Source organism: Nymphalis io, chromosome 16 (genome assembly GCF_905147045.1).
Source record: "Nymphalis io chromosome 16, ilAglIoxx1.1, whole genome shotgun sequence".
NCBI lineage: Eukaryota > Metazoa > Arthropoda > Insecta > Lepidoptera > Nymphalidae > Nymphalis > Nymphalis io.
Window position 1 is genome coordinate 1,574,130 of NC_065903.1, and position 25,485 is coordinate 1,599,614.

The 25,485-nt window shown below is 32.5% G+C and overlaps 2 protein-coding genes and 1 long non-coding RNA gene across 9 annotated transcripts in view; 1 reads left to right on the forward strand and 2 right to left on the reverse strand.

Annotated features, from left to right (window-relative positions):
• Positions 1 to 25,485, reverse strand: part of LOC126774458 (TBC1 domain family member 12-like) — a 284,024-nt gene that overhangs the window by 162,710 nt on the left and 95,829 nt on the right. The gene's annotated exons all lie outside the window — the stretch shown is intronic.
• Positions 1 to 25,485, reverse strand: part of LOC126774467 (facilitated trehalose transporter Tret1) — a 70,067-nt gene that overhangs the window by 10,811 nt on the left and 33,771 nt on the right. The window contains exon 1 of one of the 4 annotated variants that reach the window (XM_050496024.1): positions 17,358 to 17,408. The exons of 2 other annotated variants lie outside the window; for them this stretch is intronic. In XM_050496024.1, coding sequence (XP_050351981.1) covers positions 17,358 to 17,393 — 36 coding nt within the window. In that variant the 5' untranslated portion in view covers positions 17,394 to 17,408. Of the gene's footprint in view, positions 1 to 10,278; positions 10,519 to 17,357; positions 17,409 to 25,485 lie in introns of those variants that run through there. One more of the 4 variants, XM_050496025.1, reaches the window with a different exon arrangement.
• LOC126774506 (uncharacterized) lies at positions 1,483 to 9,560 on the forward strand. 2 transcript variants are annotated; one of them, XR_007669822.1, is made up of 2 exons: positions 1,483 to 1,637; positions 9,131 to 9,560. It is a non-coding gene; the product is annotated as an uncharacterized LOC126774506 (long non-coding RNA). The 2 variants fall into 2 exon arrangements; XR_007669821.1 differs by lacking the exon at positions 1,483 to 1,637 and adding an exon at positions 5,970 to 6,077.

The following is a 25,485-nucleotide window of genomic DNA, read 5'->3' on the forward strand; positions in this document are numbered from 1 at the left end:
AATACCCGTATTCACTCGCGAACTGAACATTGCAATACTTTCGCTCACATTAACTTATTTCGACTCAATATTTTTAGGTATTCCGTTTTGAGAGCTAAACTTAACAAAGCGATATGACATCTCTTATCGTATAAAAACAATATTATCACAGAAAATTCGACAAGATAAATGTCGAAGTTGATCTTAAGATTGTGTGTTCAAATGTATTGTTATGCTAATGTGATTCTTATGACGTGGACTTAAGTGCTAGTAACTTGCTACAGATTTAAGATGCATTTCATAAGATTACAAAGGATATCAGAATTTGCAAACAAAATTGATGTGAATTGATTAATTTCAATTTGTCAATTGGCTTCATTGTTAACGATAGTCAATCAATGTTGGTCAATGAGTTTTCATTTAAAGTCAGTAATATAATTTTACCGTTTATGTTTTTCAGTATAAATATTTTATTAAGCCGATTAATTATTAGTAATTAAACGGATGAAGAAATTTTGGAATATTATTTGCCATTTTTACCGTTTACATTTATTATACCTTGGCTCTATAAAGAAAAAAAAATTCTTATTCGCTCCTTTATCTATATCTAAAAAGGATTTTTTAAATGTAGATAAACAATAGTACATTGAAATTTATGAATAATTTTGTTTATATTTAATAATGTATATAATATTCAAAAATGGATATCAAAGTAATAAAACTAAATTGTATATAATTTTATAGATATATATTTCCATAACTGGTGATTATTATATTTATCAGTAATATATTTTTATACTCATTTGACGTAAAATATTTACTGTAACACCACAGGCTATTTTAAATTGTAGTTATAAATTTCAATTTAAATAATAATTCAAACTACCTTTAGAACGAAATTAAAGATAAGTAATTTTAAAATATCCATAGCTAAAATTGCACAATTTTTAGACTAGTTCACACTGTGAAAACAAAAATACGTTTTCTTCACAGTTGCTTTCTTGCATCTGTAATGTTATGAGTGAATGCGAATTCTACATTTAAATATATGGTTATTAAAATCTGTGATTTTTCTCATGCGTCAAATTCAAGAATTGTATAGAACTCTCTATAATCACGAGATATTTTATTCGTTTTGCTAAATATCATTTCGCAGTGAATTCCTAATCCTTACCCATATTTCTTGTATTAAATTAATTATAAAATTTAATTTTACACAAGTTTTGAACATTTAAATTATCATTTTTTTTTAACTCTTTAATCAAAAGTGTTGCCATGCTGTCTCTATAATATACAGAAATGCTTTTGAATAATTCAATAACAATACTATCTATTATTATCTTCATTGCCAAGTTTTATTATGGATACTATGATTAATACGATTTAGTAGAAAATGCAATTTATTAGATCGATTCTTATCATGCATTTTAATGACTATAATCTGTGCAAGAATAAATTAAAATTTTCTTCGACGTCATTCGTTCTGACGGGTCATAATTTATTGCCAGAATTTTTTAATCAGTTTATTTAATGCTGCGAATTTTTTAAAACAAATTAATGTAAAAATAAAACTTTTAAGATGGTAGTTTGTTTGTTGTTAATAAACGTTTATGTACAATGTGGAACTACTTTAGGCATTAGAAAAGCTTAAATAATAGGTAAGTCAATATTTTCTGTGCGGAAAGTGAAAATGTTATGAATACTACTCTAAAATAAGGTTTCACTACTTAGATGCTTAATAATTTTAACTAGATAATGCTAATTGTTAACATTTAACATTATACCGCCGAACATATGGCCCTCACTGGCCTTTATTCATATATTCGATTCTCACATATTACTTATAGATATGATAACATTCATTATACATAACATATACTTATACATATATAGATATGTAGGTGATTAGTGATTACGAACAACGCATTGTGTAACAGAGTCACATATAAATCAAATAGAAATGTTAAGGCTCTTATTGCCTCTACTGGTGACAAGAGGGCTTGTTCATTTTTCGCCCAGAGAATCGGAATTGCGATTCAAAGGGGTAATGCTGCTAGCATTCTTCCACCATTTCACACGATCACGATGAATAGAGTAGGTATTTTTTTTTTTGTATATATAAGGCTTTCTTATTTCTTAATTTTAATAAATGAAAATCCGTAAGATATACTTTAATTGAGATTTTATATAAATGCCGTTTGGTTAAATTGATATATTTGGCGCCCTGATTTAATATATTGATCTAGTCACGATTATAATGTTTGATCTATTTAAAGATTTCTTTTAATAGATCAAACATTATAATCGTGATTTTATTGCCACACAATACAGAAGTATACAAATAATTTCAACTAATAAAATAATAAAATTAATTAATAATATTAGTCAGCTCAATATATCCGAGTCGAAACACAGCACTGGTTCTCAGCTGGTCCCTTTACCAAGATTATAAGCTACATATATAATTTATGTATGTACATGTAAGCGTAAATTTGGATGTTTTAAAGTAGATTTTCAAAGAAATCCTTATTCATATTATAAATGTTAATGTCATCATCAATTCATCATCATACAATTTTGTCCCCTTACATCTCCTTTTATCTCCTCCACACGCGGGCGTATTTATATTTATATAAATTATACAAGAATAATCCAAATTTCCAGACATTCAAGTAATGAAGATAAAAAAAACGAATGCAAAACTTTTTAACCTAACTCATCCTTTTTCTTCAATAATCGCATCAAAAACCACTAATACGAGTAGTTTAGAAGCCATACACAGAATCTATACACATTGAGAGTGCGGTGCACGGTTGATCGACTTTGTTCTTATATATTCAAAGATGGTTAAATAATATCAATATCATCTATAAGGTCTAGATATGTACATACCTCCTACATGTAGTTCCTCACTATTTGACCTCACTCTATATCCGTTTCCGCGCGGATATAAGTTCTAGCATGAAATAGGCAAATTTTAATTATTTTATGATCTAATACTCAATATCTTACATTATATTCATTTAAATATATGTTATAGAGGATTTTTTTATAGTGACTTTCGATATATTATAAGTTTTTTTTTCTCGTATCGTTTTATAATCAATTTTCTGTTTTCCACGTTTGTGTGCGTTTTATTTGAAATCATGAAACGAACATTTTTTTTTATTCAAAAACAAAACTAAGATGTTACAGCATTTCACTAAGCGAGCGTTGAATCAGTCACTTTAGCTTCTAATAACTATTCTCTCGGTCAATAGTATCTTAATAACCTTGAACTACCGACACTCAGATATAAATAAAAAAATATTTATTGTCTGTTAAACAAAACTTTCTTACACTGTAATATTTTTGTTTGCTTGTATATATATATATATGTATCTTGTAAAACTTGTAAACCTATGCCGTCAATATACCATTTCCTCTGCTCTAAGGTTGTCTGAAAGACGGCCGTTTAGCAATAAGGCAGCCTTTTGTAATATTATTTATTATTTTATTTGTTTATCTGTTATTGTCCTGTCTTGGTGTGCAATCAAGTATATTATTGTTATTTTATATAAAATCACAAGGTCTAGCGTTACAGGTTAAGAAACATGATCTTTTCCATTAGTAATTAACTCGATACAACCAATCCGACAAACTCACATTAAAATTGTTTTACGTTACACGGTAATTAATTTTCTTCTAGTAGGTGGGTAGGTATTGCATGTGCTAAAATAGATAAAGAAGATAACGGGTTCATATTCGGTAAGGCACCACAAATTTTCGCGTGTATTTTCATATAGCGTGATCGAATATTCTCGAAACTTTTTTAGCAGAAGAAACTTTTACAACAGTGAAACATAATATAACTTGGTGCAAGCCTAGGTACCACCCACTCATCATATATTCAACCGCCAAACAGCAATATTTAGTATTGTTGTATTTACGTTCAAAGGGTAGCAAACCATTATAACTACACGTACAAGGGACATAACATCTTAGTTACCAAGATTGTTGGCACATTAACGATATAGGGTTTGGTTAATATTTCTTACATTGCCAATGTCTTTGGACATTGGTGACTACTTACCGTCAGGTGGTATCCAACTTATACAATAAAAATATAATCATATATTTATAATGGCTTATATTGCATATCATTAACATAAGTTATAAAAAAATACAGTCCAAAGGATCAACTTATCTAATCCCCAGATGATAAGTTTTCCTTACACCACCAATGCACCGCCAACAATATAAATTGATATGTAATATCCATTGCATGTATTTACACTGACCCACTCACCATTAAAACCGAAACACTACAAAGTATCTATTGTTGTTTACAATAAAACGTACCTATTAAGACGTATCTGCACAAAGTCCTGTCACCGCTCAATACCTCGTCTGCATTTTTAAAATAATTATGACGGGTAAAAACTCATTAAAATTATTATATACTGAATATATATAAATAAAACTTTCATAGATTATTATCAAGATAACATTGTTTCTTGTCTATCAACCATCGAAACTTCATTTGTAGTAAGTTAGTAGAATAATATATTAAGAAATACAGTTAAAAACAAACTGAAAGAAAGAAAGAACGACAGACAATTTTTATTGTCACACAATACAGGATTAAACGATTAATAATATTTTTAATTTCACATAAAATGTGTGGCAAAAATTTCAATGATCAGGTTTCTCCGATAATTAATTAAAGAAAAGTCCAGGCGTTACTCATTTTGAAAGTAACGGTTGGGTTTTTAAAATTGCTTCACTTTGATTTAAAATAAAGGTCAGATGTAATTAGTAAAACGATCGTTTCATAATTTTAACTATATAAGTGACATAATTTCACAATACAAAACGGATTTTGTACTTATATTTTTGTGAGTGATTCACGTTCTTACTCTCTGACTCACCGCTGTCACTCACAAAAGAATTAAACTTGATGAATACGGATTATAACAAGTTTACAAGGTCATAAAAGCCGTGATGACAATAAAATTATATAAAATTATACCTATAAGGTAAATATCGTGTAATGTATGTTGTTATAATAGTTAAGCTTTCTGTTGGGATAACGAAATATTAATAAAAACTTCAACAACGCTATATTTACTGTTTATAAAATTTAAATGTAGCAATTGTGAGGTTAATGCTTTAGAAAAGCCATTGTAAAGGATTAGATGGACAGCTCTCAGAATGATAAAAGACAATATAAAAACAATGCCTTAAGAACGCACACTAACGTGAGTTTAATTTTTTTTTGTTGTACGTGTGTATTTTTTAATTTTAAAATGTATACAACTTATTTTTTAAACATTGAATGCTGTGGAAGAAATCTCAATTTTTTTATACTATGTTTAGGGCTTTGTGCAAGCTCGTCTGGGTAGGTACCATCCACTCATTAGATATTCTACCGCCACTGAACAGCAGTACTTGTTGTTGTTCTGTTCCGGTTTGAGTGAGCCGCTGTAATTACAGGCCCAATAACATCTTAGATTCCATCGCATTGGTAATGATGAAGCTATGGTTAACATTTCTTACAATGTCAATGTCTATGGGCGTTGGTGACCACTTACCATCAGCTGGCCCATAGATTCTTCCGTATGCCTATTCTTTAAAAAAAAAAACTTAAATCTGAGGTTTTATATACATTATTCCTCGTACATAATAAAGGGACAAATAAATTAAAAAAAAGAAAAATAACTAAAACATCAACTGAATAAAAAAAAGTTAAATACATGTAATTTTAATGTCACTGTTCGCTCGTAAAAAGTTTTACGGCGTCTAGAAGTGTTTCGACAAGGTAGGGCTTTACACTCAACTAAAAATAGCTTGTATATACTCGTGTATAGCTAGCTACACCCATATCAAATAATAGGAGCCTGTTTACCTTTTAACCTAACTACGTTTACGAAGTTGGTCTATTATAATGTCAGTGTTGCAAAAGTGATGTTCGATAAAGTGACGTGAGGACCTTACATGTACAGTACTAAATGGACTGTATTTAAAATATCGATATATATTCATTTAATACAATAATATTACATTGTACCAAACATGAAGACAAAAGAACAACGAATACAGAGAAAAAAAATAGTAAGGTAGAACACAAAGATGGCTCTGCAGACAATCTTAGCAGAGATAATATTAATTTACTGGTGGTAGGGCTTTGTACAAGCTCGTCTGGATAGGTACCAACCACTCATCAGATATTCTACCGCAAAACAGCAGTACTTGGTATTGTTGTGTTCCGGTATGAAGGGTGAGTGAGCCAGTGTAATTACAGGCACAAGGGACATAATATCTTAGTTCCCATGGTTGGTGGCGCATTGGCGATGTAAGCGATAATTAACATTTCTTACTGTAAATGCTAATGTCTAATGGCGTGGGTGACCACTTATCATCAGGTGGCCCATATGCTCGTCCGCCTACCTATAATATAAAAATAAAAATAAATAAATAATAAAAGGCTGTAAAACAATTGATTTGAACGATTACTTTATCGTTAGATAGGCTATTTATTGCGTTGTTTTATTAACTCTTGTATATGGCTGTTTAACTTCACACACGTAACCCGATGAAGCAGACTATACATATACTCGTATGTATTCCTTTTTTTTGTTTGTATGTTTGTACATGTATCGAACTATATGAAACAGCAGTGCAGTAAGTAAGAACTTGCTCCGTATCTTACTTAAGAAATTTTTGAAATCCGACATACGGTGATATGCTATTTTGATTCGTGTCTTCTTTAAATGTTATTATTTTAGATATCACTTACTGACATTTCACGATCGTGTTCTGTGGTGAGATTCGAGTTAGTTCATACATGAATAATGCTAATTTAACGCGTGTCAAACGTGCGCGGTCACTAACTTAGCAACAAATGTATATTTTTAATTTAACGTTATGAAACTCTAAAAGAAATAAAGTTACAATGATTGATAAAACAATGCATTGCATCCAGCTGATTACGTATTGTATTTTGAACTAAATATTTAATTACAAATTTTAAACCAAAATAATAAAAAAGCATATCAAGTGATTTTGAAACTGAATACAATAGTGAGAGTGTAATGTAATACTTAAATTTCTATCCTGTAAAGATACCATCACTTGGTCAGATTAAGATAAAATATATATATATATATTTTACTGGTGGTAGGGCTTTGTGCAAGCTCGTCTGGGTAGGTACCACCCACTCATCAGATATTCTACCGCAAAACAGCAATACTTGATATTGTTGTGTTCCGGTTTGAAGGGTGAGTGAGCCAGTGTAATTACAGGCACAAGGGACATAAATCTTAGTTCCCAAGGTTGGTGGCGCATTGGCTATAAGCGATGGTTACATTTCTTACAATGCCAATGTCTAAGGGCGTTTGGTGACCACTTACCATCAGGTGGCCCATATGCTCAACATACAGATATATATATATATATATATATATATATATATATATATAAATATAGAAACACACTCAAATTCATTTATAATCTGTCTATTTAGGATAGTACAGTTTAAATAATACGATACAATTAATTTGCAGGCTGTTACTGTACATTATAAATTGAAAGTCACAATATACAATGTACAGTAACAGCCTGTTAATGTCCCACTGCTGGGCTAAGGCCTCCTCTCCCTTTTGAGGAGAAGGTTTGGAGCTTATTCCACCACGCTGCTCAAATGCGGGTTGGTAAAATACACATGTGGCAGAATTTCAATGAAATTAGACACATGCGGGTTGGTTTCCTCACAAGTTTCCTTCACGGTCAAGCACGAGATGAATTATAAACACAAACTAAGCACATAAAGATTCAATGATGCCTGCCCGGGCTTGAACCCACGATCATCGGTTAAGATTCACGCTTTCTAACCACTAGCCATCTCGGTTATTAATATATAATGTATTATTCGATAAAATTAGATATGTATCTTATTATTGCAACGTTGTAGATTGTTTGATTATAATTTTAGTCTATTTTCCTTATACGGTTTAATGACTCGGTGTTGAGTACGTAACGTTGAAATCTTATTAGTAATTAGTATCATGTAAAATAGCGGTGAGGAAATGTCTATTTCTAGTAAATTGAAAACAATACGATCTGTCTAAGTTGGTAGCGGTAATTATAATGATGGTTACTGATTATGTACCTATTGTATTATCTTTAATCTACAATTAAAACAAAGAAATATCCTAGAGTAGAAGGCTTGGAGCTAACTTCACGTTGCTCCAAAGCGGATTGGTGGACTTGAATTTTTAGTGAAAAATAAATATTATAGGTTGTATTTTTAATAATAGATTTGGGTAACTAAGCTGCTCAAATGAGACAGCTGCTTAAATATTAAGGAAGATAAATGGCTCGCCTAGGTTTAAATGTTAATGGAGGCGTTAGACTATCGCGGAAAAATATATGAAAAAATTTTACTGAAGATTTGAAAACAGGTGTTTTAAAGCCGGCAAAATTAAATTTCAGTGTTTCTAAAAACTTATATTTTGTATATATCTGATCTGAGTAATATATCTGATGTAAAAAGTAGAAAATTGTCTATGGGAAAATCTCAATATCTTTGATTAGTATAAATAATATTAATAACTATAATATTTGACGTTAGAAGGTTGAATGAGTAGGGTCTATGTCGGATAGTGTTTAAAAAATATATATATAATAGTGAATTAGTAGATGAACAAGACTACGGACTAAAAGCGGTAATAAAACATTAAAATAATCAACTGCTTCTTTAACTACAATACGTTAAAATAAACGCATATTCATAATTCAAGGATAAACTTATTTGTAACGTCATAATACAATTGTACGACAGTTATCATAATGTTTTCATTACTTAACAGCAATTGTATAATCAACGTACTCTTATCAACATCAATTTGTGATGTTCACAATATTGTATAAGTTTTCAAATTTTATCGTACTTATTCATTAAAACAGATGACATTGTGAATGTACTATATACTTGTACAAGGAATGTACTAGTAACACAAATAATCGTATTGACGGTGTAAGGAGGTTATACTTTTTACTTAATGTATATTGGCGAAGGTTAGAAAAGAGGTCTGAAAAAAATTTGATCGTCTAAAAAAAAAGCCTGTAAGTTTTATACAGATGATTGAAGGCCTTTTTTCTTCTTTTTTAGAAGTCTGGAGCTTCTACCACACAGCTCCAATGTGGGTTGGCGGTTAACCATGTGGCAGATTTTCATACGAAACATGAAAGCTTATAAACACAAAGCACATGAAAATTCAGCCCATATATTTGGTATTGATTTACGTGTTCTAAATAGTAGACCATACAGCAATCCATCCATACCAGCAATCAGCGTACTTAAAATAAATGTAAAAAATACTACGATTATTGACTTTCGTCTCAAGTTAAGTGATAAGGGGAAATAGAAAGATTTATGATTTTAGAATTTACTAGCAACGAAACAACGTGCTGGAATATATTCCGAAGGCTTCTGTTTAAAAGCAGTCTACCAGCTCTTGGATTATTATTGTAAGCATTATTCAATAATGGTGTATATGATACATCATATATATTTAGAAATATATATACCTGAATAATAACACGTTTTTTTAGTCTGTTAATACCTCGCATATACCGATAATTATTTATCTTTTTAAATAGACTAACATTTAATCTTTTAGTAGGTATGTTAAATTTAGCAGGTATAAGCTATGTATTCCTAAATATTTAAAATTGTTGCCTTTTTTGCCTTTCTTGTTGATTAAAGTACTTATATAATACGTAGTTTTTGCCCCAAATTATATATTAACATAAATATTTGCGTTAAATTAAAACAGTGCATATAAATATTTTAACACAATTAACGATTTTTATTGCGTTCATTCTGTCAATAATATTATTTGCATGCAGCAATCATGTGCATATTAATTGTAAATAAACAAATTAATAAAGCAAGAACTTTTCTATTGCGTCGTCTATTATAATCCAATCAATTAAATATATAAATATTCATATAAATTCCTTTTAGTTCATAATTAATTAATATAAAAAATATTTTTGTATATTGTACTAATGCAGTAGTAATCAAAGCAACAATATCAAGGCAAAAATATTATTATATTATTAAAATAGCAAAATTATTACGCGACTCCACTTAAATTGACTTGGCAATAAAAGATTACTATTGGCATGTTTGCGTATCTTCTTAGTATATAATATCATTTTTAATTCGCATACCTAATGTAGGTATGCGAATTAAAAATGATCTAATAATCTTTATTTAAAAAGTTTTAATTTTTATGTTATAACTTGTCTTACCTTAAATATATCCCTGGAGAACCTTCTAATGTTCCACTAACGCAATGAAAACTTCACGAAAACAAACCAGCAAGATTAAAAAAAAATACTCCCGCGCAAAATATATCGAACTTATCCGCCACAGATAATTTTCGAATATGATTTTTTTCACGCTCGCGTACTGCCGGCCTATTTTTCTGAATTACGCATCAACACTGGCCGCTAGTGCGGGACTCAGAGGTTCGACATCGACAACGTGATATAAAGCTGCATTACAGGAAATATAGCGTAGTTGACATACGATAGTGACGCATGCGCTGTGTTGTAAAACTAAGTAGCAATCAGTCGACGTCCGTCGGTTTCTCTTGAAGTTTTTTTGTTAAATCGCCTTAATGACATGGATGCACGTGTTTTGAAAGCGTACTCCTTTACACCTGATAATGTTAGATGCGATCTTAAGTATGTTGCAATGTATTTGTCATGTGAATTAAATGTTTTTTTTTAAAGAAGACTTGAAAATTAAATAGCGAATTTTAATTCAAAATATTAACCACATAAATGAAAGAAAATTCATTTATTGAAAGAATTCTTCTTAAATATTAATCAAATAACAGAAGAATAATTAAATGCAAACATATCGTTTAAGAATTTTTTTTCTTATCAGTATCCTTGTGAGTAAAATGTAACCAGTTTATAATTGTTTCCTCGCACGAGGACAAAACCCACTTTTAAATTTGAAAAAAAGCCTATACAAATAGTTTGTTTTAATATGAGTAATGATGATATATTATTTTTTTTTATAAATTTTACTTACGCGATTATTATTTAGTATAATTTAGGATTGTACATAATTTATATATTATTTATAAAAAATAAAAAGAGTGATTTCTGAGTGTCTGTTTGTAGATACTTCTCGGTAGGATCTAGTCGTATATTAATGCACGAAATGATGAATTGATAAAAAAAAACAAGTCTGCGTGATTCGGAAGTGGACATAATTATATAGATAAACTTTTTTGAAGAATGATACAGACTTTCGAAGTTATAAGGAAAATTTTGTAGCGTTAAGTATGTCTAAGTCTAGATCCTACATAATTATTATATTATACTGATTTAACTGTTTCTTGTGACATTATTTCTCTCAATTTGCTTAAAACGTACATAAATTTACTCACATTATTGCAGACGTTTCAATACGATATCTCCAGTTGCTTGGTATTTAATTTTGAATCAAATTAACTTTTCTCTCTATATCTTATATTCGTAGTTTTATAGTTGTATTTACTTATATATATGCTATGTTTACTTATAATAAAAAATACTAGATTTTTTTCTAGCAATGATAACATATTTTTCTTAAAATCAATACACCTTTTTTAGTACTACTTATTTTAAAGTATAATTTAATTTAAATGGTATTTGCAATTAGATGACCCGAGATGGCCCTGTGGTAAGAACGCGTGAATCTTAACCGATGATCGTGGGTTCAAACCCGGGCAAGCACCACTGAATTTTCATGTGCTTAATTTGTGATTATAATTCATCTCGTGCTTTACGGTGAAGGAAAACATCGTGAGGAAACCTGCATGTGTCTAATTTCACTGAAGTTCTGCCACATGTGAATTCTACCAACCCGCATTGGAGCAGCGTGGTGGAATAAGCTCCAAACCTTCTCCTCAAAAAGAGGAGAGGAGGCCTTTAGCCCAGCAGTGGGACATTCACAGGCTGTTACGGTTACGGTTACGGTTGCAATTAATAATATTTTGCAAATTATTAAGAATAAAGATAAGATATTTTATGTGTCGTATTTTATGTCTCCATATTATGTATTTGGTCTAAAATCCGATCCAAAATTTAATATTTTTTTATCAGTACCTTTTGTTTTATATATAATAATGATGTATATTTTTTTACAGATATATAATTTAATAATTGCCTTTTTAGATTATTAATGATTACTATATCACGCTTGATTGACTAGACGGTTTCTGATAACATCAGGTATAAAAGATAAATATGTATGTGGAATGAGATATAAATGTAAAGAAGCTGATTGAAAATATTTACATGTATGGACATTCTGTTTATAAGGTAATTAAAATTGACGCAATTCCATCAGCTTCAAATTGAATGAGTGGCGTTTTGATTAAATACAATAGGTTTTGTCATAACAACAATATTTAATAATTTATCTAAAGGAATTTTTAATGTTCTTATTCTTCGCTTTTATTATACTTAGTAACGGGTAAATATAATTCTAGATTAAATTAACAATAAATAATAATAAAAAAAATATTCAATTGTTTATATAATAAGAATTTTAAATTCAATTAGAAAACTTTAATGCGTTGTTCTATTTGTATCAAATTATATCGAAGAATAAAATAACTAGACGAATAAATATATCACATATAATATATCACAAATTGATAATAAAAACATGTATTTAGTTTTTAAAATAAATAGGTAGTAAATAAGACAAGAAATATTAACAATTCCATACATCGTTAATCTCAATAAAGTGACAAACGATTATTAAAAGTGCATTACATTTATAGAAATTTAAAAGCCAAAATTGTTTATGAAATCGACATCGTTTTAGTTTTTTCTGAGTCATGTGCTAATGCAGCTAGCATGAATGCACTGACTTGCTGAAGTTCATGTTTTTTTGATATATTTAATTACAGTATAAATGCAGGCACAAGGGACATAACACTTTTTACTGGTGGTAGAGCTTTGTGCAAGCTCGTCTGGGTAGGTACCACCCACTCATCAGATATTCTACCGCAAAACAGCAGTACTTGGTATTGTTGTGTTCCGGTTTGAAGGGTGAGTGAGCCAGTGTAATTATAGGCAAAAGGGACATAACATCTTAGTTCCCAAGGTTGGTGGCGCGTTGGCGACATTTCTTACAGTGCCAATGTCTATGGGCGTTGTTGACCACTTACCATCAATCAGGTGTCCCATATGCTCGTCCGCGTATGTATACTATAAAAAAATAAATTCGAATTATTTAACACACAGATCCTTACAAAGTTCGCCCAGTGGTCAAAATTCGACCATAATCATTATTAAAAATTTCAGGAAAACATACATTTAATAGGAGCGCCTTGACTGATCGCGTAATTATACTAGTGTAGTGTGGTCGCAGCATTATAGTAAAAATAAAGACGATAAAAGCGAATCAGAGGTAGATGAGAGTAAAGTAGAGAATGATCAAAACTCGTTACGTCAGAGGTAGCACGGAGCCTCCAGTCAGGGGACCATTACTACTAATATATAACGGTCACGATACGTTCCTGATTCAATTCCAATCCAACTATTTTACATCTATTTAGATCGGAACCAAACCAATATAATGTTACCATATACCGTAATGTCAAAACATAAATTAATAGTTAACTTTTATGTCATAGTAGATAACGATAGTGACAATTTATTAGCAAAATTGTCGCCAAGGTGCAACACTGTCAAACGTCAGATTAATGGTTAAAACCCGAATAAGCACCATCAAATTCTCAATTGTTTGATCTACGTTTATAATTAATCTTGTGCTCAGTGGTGTAGGAATCGCGAGAATACCTACATGTGTCGGATGAAAATCTTGCACGTGTATCCATGCGCATTGGAGCATCGTAGTAAGCTTCGCAAAAAGGAGAAGAAGCGTTAGCCCAACAGTGGGACATTAAGAGACAGCGTTGTGAATATGTAGACACATATATATATATATATATATATATATATATATATATATATATATATATATATATAATTAATATAATAAATAAATTTAAATTATCATTTCACAAATTATCCATGACCTAAATAATTAAATTGGTAAGCAAATCTGATTATTTAGATTAGATGGGTGACCAACTGTATTAATTATCTCAACACATGATAAATAAGCTTTATAATATTTAAATATTAATTATTTCGTTTTTAAAACGGTTCCTCTTCATTCGATTTTCATGAGAGATATCTCTTGGCACGAATCAGGGATTAAACCGACTAATGTGCAGTGACAGCAACCGGTATGACGCTCCCTCATACCGTCATCTTTTCCGCTACCGCTCTCTGTTTATACATTTTTGTGTGGCGCGTTATTAAATACTTTATTGTTTTTTTGTTTATATGTTTGTGTGTAAGCATTTCAACATAATTCTAAGATTGTTTTTTATTCGATATTGGATAACCTCTTGTTAAAATTATTCAAGTAAATCCGACGGGAGTTACACATATCATTCTTTTGAATTTTTATAGTTGTAACTTATAAATTAGTATAATTTAATGATTAATTATCACAGATAAGATAAAATGTCATAAAATAGGTCCATTGAATCGTATAGATTACATTGATTTTAGAGACAATAAAATAAATTTTAAATTGTATTTACTTTTGAACTTATATTTGTTAAGATGATCTAATTAATGAAACAACACGCTTGAGATGAAAATGCAGTTTTCACTTCACTCATTCACTAACTCAATCACTTGGGGTGGTGTAGGGAATGGTTTGTTTGTTACAGTATCAACAGTGGTTCTTGTCCGGATTGAAACTCACAATTTTTACTGGTGGTAGGGCTTTGTGCAAGCTCGTCTGGGTAGGTACCACCCACTCATCAGATATTCTACCGCAAAACAGCAATACTTGATATTGTTGTGTTCCGGTTTGAAGGGTGAGTGAGCCAGTGTAATTACAGGCACAAGGGACATAAAATCTTAGTTCCCAAGGTTGGTGGCGCATTGGCTATAAGCGATGGTTGACATTTCTTACAATGCCAATGTCTAAGAGCGTTTGGTGACCACTTACCATCAGGTGGCCCATATGCTCGTCCACCTTCCTATTCTATAAAAAAAAAAAATCTTTGATTAAGATCAAAGCCCACTGGGAACATCTTGGCATCTCGGATAATATTTATTATTACGGGTATTTGTTTTCTTTAACATGTATTCTAGTATTTTAATTGTTACTCTTAATCACTTCGATATAACATAATATAACAAGTTAATCAATATCTAATGCTTTGCTGTACGAAATTAGAAAAAAATATTTTTTATAAATAAAATACGAATATCGTGCACTATAGACACATTTTAATAAACACGAGTTATAACAGTTTTACAAATTTTGGATTTTTATTAATTTACTTGTGCTAAGAAACACTACATATATGTATTATATTAGATGGTTAATATTTAATAATAAAAATAATAAATAACTTTATTCACCAAAAAGAAACAAAGACAAAAAAAAAATAAGGTACAAAACCATAAAAAAAGAGTTAACAATATGATATTTGATAATTTGGTGAAAAGGTCGTAATAGTCTCAGCTAGGCTGCTTTTCAGTCTACGCTTTGTACTTGTATGCTGTATTTGTATTTCTTACATTGGCAATGTTTATGGGCGTAGGTGATCACTTACCATCAGGTGGCCTATTTACTCGTCCGCCTAAAAAAACTGACCCACCTGACTACCCACCTGAATGTCAAGGTCGAAAACGAGTTATCAGTGAGTTACTAAAAGTGAACGTGTATATTTTTTTTATTCATAATACGTTTGATGGGCTACTGGTAAATGGTAGTGGTAAATACACAGCACCGCTCATAGACATTGTGATTATAAGAAATTTTAAGCATTCCTCACATCGCCAATGCGGCACCAACCTGTGGGACTATGATGTTATGTCTCCTGTGCCTGTAGTAATACTAGCTCATTCACTTTTAAAAGGACCAACAAGAATATCACTTAGAAGAGCGGTTCAACTGAATCGAAGGAAACTTAGATAACAGATGTCTCCTGTTAATTCGATATCCGTCCTGCTAAATGTAATATTTATCACCATCTGGTTTTGGGCATATCAGAACTAAGATCTTTGTGGTTTGTATTGTTGAATGATTAAAATATTTTGGGCATTACAAAATGATTCGAAAATGATACTGGCTGATTTTGAGAATAAGACCTCAGCAAGTCAAAGACAGATAGAATAGAGAATCCGGAATTGTTTTTAAGTAATCAACATCAAAATACTTTATTCAATATTGAAGCATTGCACTTGCTTATTGATAGAAACTAGAAACTACCACCGGTTCGAAAAAGAAACACCAAGCCCTAAGAAGAACTTAGGTAAGAAGATTAGGAGATATGGAACCCGTAAGAAAAAAATCGACTATCATTGTGGAATGTTGATCTTAATGTTATCTTCAACGAGTTGTTCATAAAAAAATACTCGTACGTCCTCGTTGATAATAGAGTTTAATATAATCTAGTAAATAAACGTTTTGTTATCAACTTGTCATTATATCACTTCAATAAATATAAAGTATTCGTTTTCACGAAATATATTTTGATAAAATATCCTATCATTGCCGTATCTTACCGGGACTACCCGTAGCAGCTGGTATACGTGCATATTTATTAATGTAAAAATTATAGCATACAATAGTTAATCGCAATTTTATTTCATAGTCAAAGCTGAATGCCCAGTGAGACGATTGTACCCTTAGCACGATGTTTTTTATTCCTGTTTTACGAATCGTTATTGTATATCGGTAAACGAACGTCACGTTTTGCTGTCCTATACGTCAAACGCATTTTTTTATGTTATAAGTAGGTGGTCGGGCAAATAGGAGCCACCTGATTGTTAAGTTATCACCACCACTCATACGTTACATTGGCGATGTAAAAAGTATTAACCATTCCTTACATCACCAATGCGCTACCAACCTTGGGAACGAAGATGTTATGTCCCTTGTGCCTGTAGTTACATTGACTCACTCATCCAACAAACCGTAACAATACTAATTATTGGCCTTGGCGATGCAAGGAATGGTTAATTTTCTTACAGTGCCAATGTATATGGGTGATATCACTTAGCATCAGGTGCCAGGCCGCCTAACTTATAAATTAAACCAAAACTTTTGCCTGATATCTAAATTCAAATAAAATTCCACCATAATCTATCGAAAAAAAATATTCGGCTCATAAAAGCTAATAACTATATATAAAACAATTATAAACAGTTTATTTAATGTAAAAAAATAAATATTATTAAAAAAATAAGACTGAAAATATTTAAAAATTGAAAAAAGAACAAACCTCATCATCAATAGTTGAAACATATTTCAAGGACATCACTGACACCTCGTCTTTCATCACTTCAACTTTTTAAATTTAGAACTTCGATTAAAAATCAAGCTCTTTCAAGCTTATATGTGTATCCTTAAGCACAGGTTTCGTATAAATAAAGATTATATTTTAAGTACGTTTCTTATATGTCAAATGCATTATTCAAAGCGGTTTTCTGCTGTGAAGCATATTTTCCTATTTGAGGCTCACACGTAACGATTGAAAAAACCCCGTCTTGAATAATTCACACTTAAGTTAATGTATCAAATTCATCTCTTATAATTATAATACATTATAATAATTAAAATGTACATAAGACTTGCTATCTTTAAATCACCAGTATATATGACACATATTATTATGATATGCACATATAATGCTTAAGGATAAGAATGAATAAATGAATTATTTCGTGAGAAAAATATCGAGGAAATAGAACACAATATAAAAAGTTTGGTTGCACGCAATCTTTATATTTATAAGTATAACTAACTGACATATCAAACGCATAGCCCAAATTACTGTAGATAGCACCATGAAAATTACTACTTTACTACTAATTACTAAGATTCAACTACTAAGAATCAAAAAAGGGGATGCAAGTTTGCATGAAAATCCTTCGTTTTTAACGAAATTGGAAATTAGTATTTAGCAATTCTGAATTATGACACGAGTGAATCCATGGGTATTGTGCTAATCTTAATATATAACTGCAATCTCCCAGAGGATCTTTGAGATAATATATCTTGGAGATAAATGGAATAAGTGGCAACGAATAATACTTGTCCTCTGTAGATAGGACGTAAAAGTATGATATATTGACGTGATTAGATATTTATACTGAACCATTAACCGCAGCTACACCGCCGGTATTGAATGCGCTGGATTACACTAAGAATCCCACCTACTCCGTCTCTTCGAGGGTGCCAAGCGATCGCTGAAGCACTACTCCCGTGATGCTCAACACCTGTTCAATACCTAAGCGGGTTCGAAAGTTACAGAGAACCTCGCCCTGGTGGCGCTCACAGCGAGAAGATGAGGATAGATGCGCATAGCACCAAAGTTTCCTCCCCGGCCTTCTTTGGCGGAACGAGTCAATGGAGGCGCGCGTCACGCTCCCGTCCCGCGGCCTTTTGTGTATAATATTCCATTTCCATTCCATTAAGATGTTATATCCCATGTATATCAGGGGGCAAAGTTGCTCCAACTTAGTAACAAGAAAATAATAAAGGTCAAATCAATTTCAAGTTGCAACAAAAATTAAAAAGAAACGCCAAAATGTACACGCTTAAAACATCTCATAAATTTATAAATATACGTTTTATTACAATTTTAATTTAAAACTTTATCTTGAATATTTAACAATATAACTTCCAAGATCTAGATGTGGTGTTTATATAATGATTAAAGTGTTTTTGTATAAGTGATAATCTTTATGCAAAAGTTGGTCTAATGACATCAATACCACAGCTAATATCTCTTCATTATAATGTGCATTTTATTATCTGTGACATATTTTTCCTTTGACGTGATGACTACAGGGGCAATGTCCGTAAAAAAATTCAAATCAAACCAAAATTTAACCGAATCCTACGTGTCTTCTCTATTTTACGTGACATTGACAGATTATTTTACGTTGAACTGAGGCTTGTTAATATTAATATACTCGCTATGTCAGCGGTTTCACCTGCGTATAACTTAAAAAAATCGCTAACAGCAGACTTATAATATTTCCCCCTCGAGGGGCTTCTATCACCGTCCAGGGGACGGTGATTAAGGTGCAAGCCCAGATGAGGTATCTGGGCCTGACCCTGGACGGAAGATGGAGCTTCTGGCAGCATTTTGTCCAACTCGGCCCGAAGCTCATAAGTGCTGCTGCCGCCCTGGGCCGCCTCCTACCCAATGTAGGAGGGCCGAAAACACCATGTCGGCGTTTATACGCTGACGTGGTACGCTCCATGGCGTTGTACGGTGCACCCATTTGGGTGGATGCTCTCACCGCTCGTAACAGAGCTCTTCTGTGGAGGCCGCAAAGAGTCATAGCGGTGAGAGCGATACGTGGGTAACGTACGGTGTCATGGACGGCAGCAACACTTCTCGCGAGCGATCCGCCCTGGGAAGTCCAGGCGGAGGTGCTTGCGGAAGTGCACCGGTAACGGGTGGAAGCGAGGTCAAGCAGCGTCCGTCAGGGTCAGCGGAGGTTGAGCGAGTAAGGGCCCTAGCCCAGCGAGCCTTGATTCGCAAGTGGGAGGAGGGCCTGAGGTCCCCCTCGGCAGACCTAGCGACAGTGGAGGCGATCCACCCCCACTTGAGTCGCTGAGTGGAACGGAGTCATGGCACACTCACATTCAGGCTGACGCAGGTACTAACCGGACATGGTTGTTTCGGTAAGTACCTGCACCGGATAGCGAGGCGGGAGGTGACACCCTCCTGCCATGAGTGTGGTGCGCCTTCGGACACAGCGTGCCACACTCTGATGGAGTGTGCCGCTTGGGGACCTCAACGTCTGTCCATGGCGGCCTAATAGTTGGAGACATCTCGCTGCCGAGTGTGATAAACGCCATGCTTGGTAGCGAGCTGGTTGGAGACGGTCTCCTTCTGCGAAAATGTCAGGTCGCAGAAGGAGGCAGCGGAGCGGGAGCGTAAGGAGAGGGCTTCCGCTGGCTTGCTTCGCCGAAGAAGACCGGGGAGAAGGCGTCGGCGCTATGCGCATTTTTTCCTCCCGCCGTAAGTGTTGCCGGGGTTAGGAGGTCTTTGTACCCCGAGAACCCCCTAGGATTTGGAGGCCTGCAGAGGCGGGCCAACCGTCGGGGCGTCACGGTAGTATGCGCAAGCGATCCCGTGATGCCCCTCGCCGTGGCGGTGTGGATACCGCTGGTTTTTTAATGGGTATTCCGGCGCATGCTCGGCACATACCCACGCACCCTCGTATGTGGGACTCGCCGGGGACCACTTCAAGTGGGGGAAGCGCGTAAACGCGTTTTTCTAACGAAAAAAAAAGACTTATAATATTTCAGTATATACAACATTTTTAGTTTTATTTTCTTGGGATATTAGTATTTATTCGGTTTTTGCCACACCCGGATTTAAATAGGGCATCATAAAATTGGAATCATACATAAGAATAAATCATTCTCTTAAATCTATTCCGACATACTTGAATGTCTTTCCCTGTGCTTTATTTATTGTGACTGCAAACGATACCTTCACAGGAAATAGTGTCCTTTTAAAACTAAAACGTAAATCTGTTTTTTTAATAAGTACTTATTATTAACTAACCGATTAACTGATTCATTTTTCGCACAGATAACCGGAATTACAATTCAAAGGGGAAATGCTGCTAGCATTTCTGCCACCATTTCACGCGATTATGATTTGTACTATTTTTAATTTTTATTAGTATTTATTTAAAGCTTTATTTCATACATATTACACACAACAACATACAACACATGAATCGATACAAAGCAGGTTTCAAATTTATAACCATTTATCTCGCTACCTTCCCAGGGAATCCGTTACTCTGTCCGTTAATCCGTTGTTTAAAAGTATTGAATTTGAAATTATATATTGCTGAATAAGGAAAATATTAATTCATATTTTTAATGGTAGGTTTGTCTCATGAAATTTGGTAAACAATTTGTGTAGAACATTTGAAAAAATTCATATCACGGCCATCGAGCTAGTTTACCGAAATCAAGATTATACAGGAAACAGGAAAGTCAAACGATGACGTTCTCGTCTACGTGAGTGTTCCAACGTAACTCCGACAAATCGTCAGATCTTAATCCCTTGTAATAAAGTTCAAAATAATTCCCAAATTGTCAAAACACGCGAACGTGACGATTGTACGTGATGTTGTTTCCAAAACATTTCCTAGAAAAAATAACTATGCAATTGTATAAAGAAAAATGTTACTTGATACATGTACGAATACTGATGTAAAATTGAGTTGACTTTTTTGTTAAATTGTTGAAATAATTTTACAGATTTAACCTCGACTGGCAAACGCATTATATTAATATGAAAATAATAATCATCTAAATGTTAATTAAGTTCTAGGTTGTGTCAGACTTAATAACCCAGTGGATAAAACGTGGATCTTAACCAAGCACTGAGTTTCTAAGGTTAATTTTCTTATAAATTTGTAAATCATATTGTGCTCAGTGATGAAAAAAACATGCATTTTTTTACAAACTATCTTTGCATCGTTAATGCCCTAAACTTGGGAACTAAGATGTTATATCCCTTGTGTTACACTCGTTCACTCAGGTTTCAAACCGGATCACTAAAATTGATAAATAGAATATTTGTTGAATAGCTGGTACCTATCCAAACCAGCTTGCACAAAGCCATGAAGCATACGCATGAGATAAATTATGCGAAATGTTCCACCAAGATGCAGTGGAACAGCATGATATTCTACTGCAAAACAACAATACTTGGTATTGTTGTGTTCGGGTTTGAAGGGTGAGACAGCCAGTAAGTAATTACAGTCACAAGGGATATACCATCTTAGTTCCCAAGGTTGGTAGCGCATTGGCGATGTCAGCGATGCTTAACATTTCTTATAATGCTAATGTCTATGGGCGTTGGTAACCACTTACCAACAGGTGGCCCATATGCTCGTCTGCCTACTTATACTATAAAAAAATGAAGGATTGCCTGAGCAGTTAATAAAAAAGTGTAGTTGAACAGTAGTAATAATCAGTTTTTATGCCACAGCACGTAGTTTATGATAATACTATATGATGTAATTTAATCGAACCATAATACATAATAATAATTAATACGTAAAAAAATAAAATACCATATGAGTAACAATAAATATTTTAAGGCATATTTATATATTTATAAACTTTAAAGTGAACTTAAATTTATGTACTTAATATGTTTTAAAATTCATTAACTATTAAACAGTTATTATAGCAGTTAATCCAAATCAAAAAGCTTAATTGAAAAAAATATTTTAGAATTCAACTTTAAATTTATTAAAAAAAATGTAGTAAATATACTAGATTGAATTGTCGACACGTATATGATAAATTCTTAACAGAAAAATCGAGAATCTTTTCAAAGTATTCTTATTTCTCATGAGGTAGTCACTAGACATCAGAGGCAGCTGACAGTATTGTCACAGAGCTACAAAAACACACAGCATGTTATAAAACAATACATCGAAACATCTGCGTGATTCGTTCCAAATAATGTTTCACGTCAAAAAACAAAGCAAATTGTCTCAAAATGCCGAAACCTCTATTTAATCTTAAATTATACTTAAAATACGTCAAAGCAAAAAGTACGAGAAATAAAAACGGCAAATTACGATGACAAATCAATTGTGTACTTTTGCGTGTGTAAAATTGTACATTATTGTATTGTTATTACAATTCGAATTTAGTATTGTTGATCTCTTAATAAACAATATACTAAGTATTCATTTCTATCAGGCTATCCCGTATATATATATCTCGGAAAGTGTATATTTAACTCCTAGAAGACGGGTTGCTACTTAGAATTTTTTGATAGAAAACACTTTTATCAGTAGCAGTACTCAGTAACAGCCTGTGAATGTCTTACTACTGGGCTAAGGCCTCCTCTCCCTTTTTGAGGAGAAAGTTTGGAGCTTATTCCACCACGCTGCTCCAATGCGGCTTGGTGGAATACACATGTGACAGAATTTCAGTGAAATTTGACACATGTAGGTTTCCTGACGATGTTTTCCTTCACCGTCAAGCACGAGATGAATTATAAGCACAAATACAAATTTAGCACATGAAAATTTAGTGGTGCTTGCCCGGGCTTGAACCCACGGTCATCGGTTAAGATTCACGCGTTCTTACCACTAGGCCATCTCTGCTTATCAACTGGGTTCAAACCCAAAATCAGGTCGATATTCTAATATATGCTTAAAATTATAACTATCAATGAAATTAAACCATCTATACAAAACCTTTGTAGAACGATCTGTGTGTCAAACGTCAAGTATTACCTGGAACGAAATATAATATAATAAGTACCGTAATTTTAATTACAATAATTACATAAGAATTAAATAACATCACATTGAAGCCGTAAATATATCCTAATAAATATTAAAAATAGCTACTGTACAAATCATGACCCCGTGGAATTGCGTTCTCTGGACGAAAAATGAAATAGCACTACTGTCACCAGTTGAGTTCAGTTATATTTTGATTAAAGTTATAAAGATATTGAACTCGATATATTTCTAAAATAGTTTTAAATAATTCTAACACAATCCGGCAGACATACTGTCTATATCTACAAACCAATTATTTCTTAGAGAAATCGAAATACAGCAATCCTCATAATCACCCGAAAAAAATACGCCAGTATTTATTAAACTTTGTATATATTATACATAAAACACAGTAACCATGGTTTTATGTTTTAAAAAGTCAAATATTAAAGAAAACTAGAATAATTTTGACACATGATTAAAACGCTTAGCGCTTGCGCACTGTTACGGATATAAAAAAATATATCTCTTAATTTGAATGGCAAGCGTAGAATGTTATTTATAATGCATCTTATTGATTAACGATTACAGCAGGTTCCTGCGGGTAAAGACCAGCGTATAAAGTGTGAAAATAAAATAGTTTGAATTTTATTCTTAAGTTTAAAGTACGGGTATTGTTGCTATGGGTTATTTTATAAGATGATCATATTTCCTAATCGGTGATGCTGATCTTTCAGTGTATCGTATTCGTCTTGTTGATAACAACCGACGACACGAAATAACTGATCTAAATAACAATCCGTAATAGGAAAAAATAATAATGGTGTCAGTGCGAAGGTACTCATGAGAATTGATATGTTAACATATGAGCTCTCAGATTAAGTTACCTATCTATGTGTACCGATTTCACGCACACATTAACGCACTTACTATAACAAATCTTACGCCGACGTCATTTGACGCTCGAAATCTTATGCTGACGTTATCTGATGCTGGAAATCTTACGCTTACTCGTCTGACGATTGAAGTCTCATTTAGCCTCCCGTTAAGCCAAGAAAATGTGTAGATTCGTACATAATTATTATTATTTATTATTATTGGTACATCTTACACTGTACTTGCTTAGAATTGAATTTTCTTCGCAATCAATATCGAAATAATGCTTCGTTCTAAGGTCCATTATAGGAAAACAAAGGAATATTTTAATTATTCGAAATAGTTTACACTATAATTATTAAGAAATGCATATAACTTTCGTTATAATTGTAATGTAACTTACGTGTGTCTGATTTCCAGTTAGTAATGCGTTTGGCTTACGTATATTAAAATAGTCTAAGTAATTCAAATTCCCTATAAAAAAGTTGTCGTAAGTTTCGAAGTAGCATGTACTCGTATGTGACTGAAACTCAAAAATCATCGGCTATTTCCAATAATGGTTAGTTAAATATACGAACTCGGAATCGGTTACTCGGTAGATCAAATGCATAAACTTGAAGGCGTTTTTATAGTCCATCGTTTTCCGACAGTCTGAGAAACTGGCTTTCCCGTTAAAGAGAAAACTTGGAATGAGTTTCAAGTCATTATCTTGCTCGCCACGTTGCTATTCAATGCCAGTTCGATCTGGTAGACATATTTACATCTCAGAATTACTTCCGGAATATGACAGATATCGTATTTAATACCTATTGACGTTAAAGGAAAAGTGCTTGACTTTATAGTATTTATATGTTTTCCGTTAATCAAAACTTCAAAAGCCCGGTTATATTTATTTAGGATTACCAACATGACATTCAGAAATAATTACAAATTATTAGATCTGAGGGTCAAACTTGACATATATTAAAAGAAAGGAAATGTTAAAAATTAAATTTGGAATTTAACTGAAAAAAAAAACAATTTGGATATAATATATGTGGTATTTGGAGTTGGTTCTTATGAGCCTGATTGGTGATTATGCACCTTAAATAATTCAACATAAGTCTTACATTTTGCACGCTTATATGAAAATATATCAATACCTGACTTATCGTGTAAAAAGTTATATTGTTTAACTTAACTGTAAGCTTGATATTTCCAAACTTACACAGGAGATTCCAAGACTAGCTATACTATTAT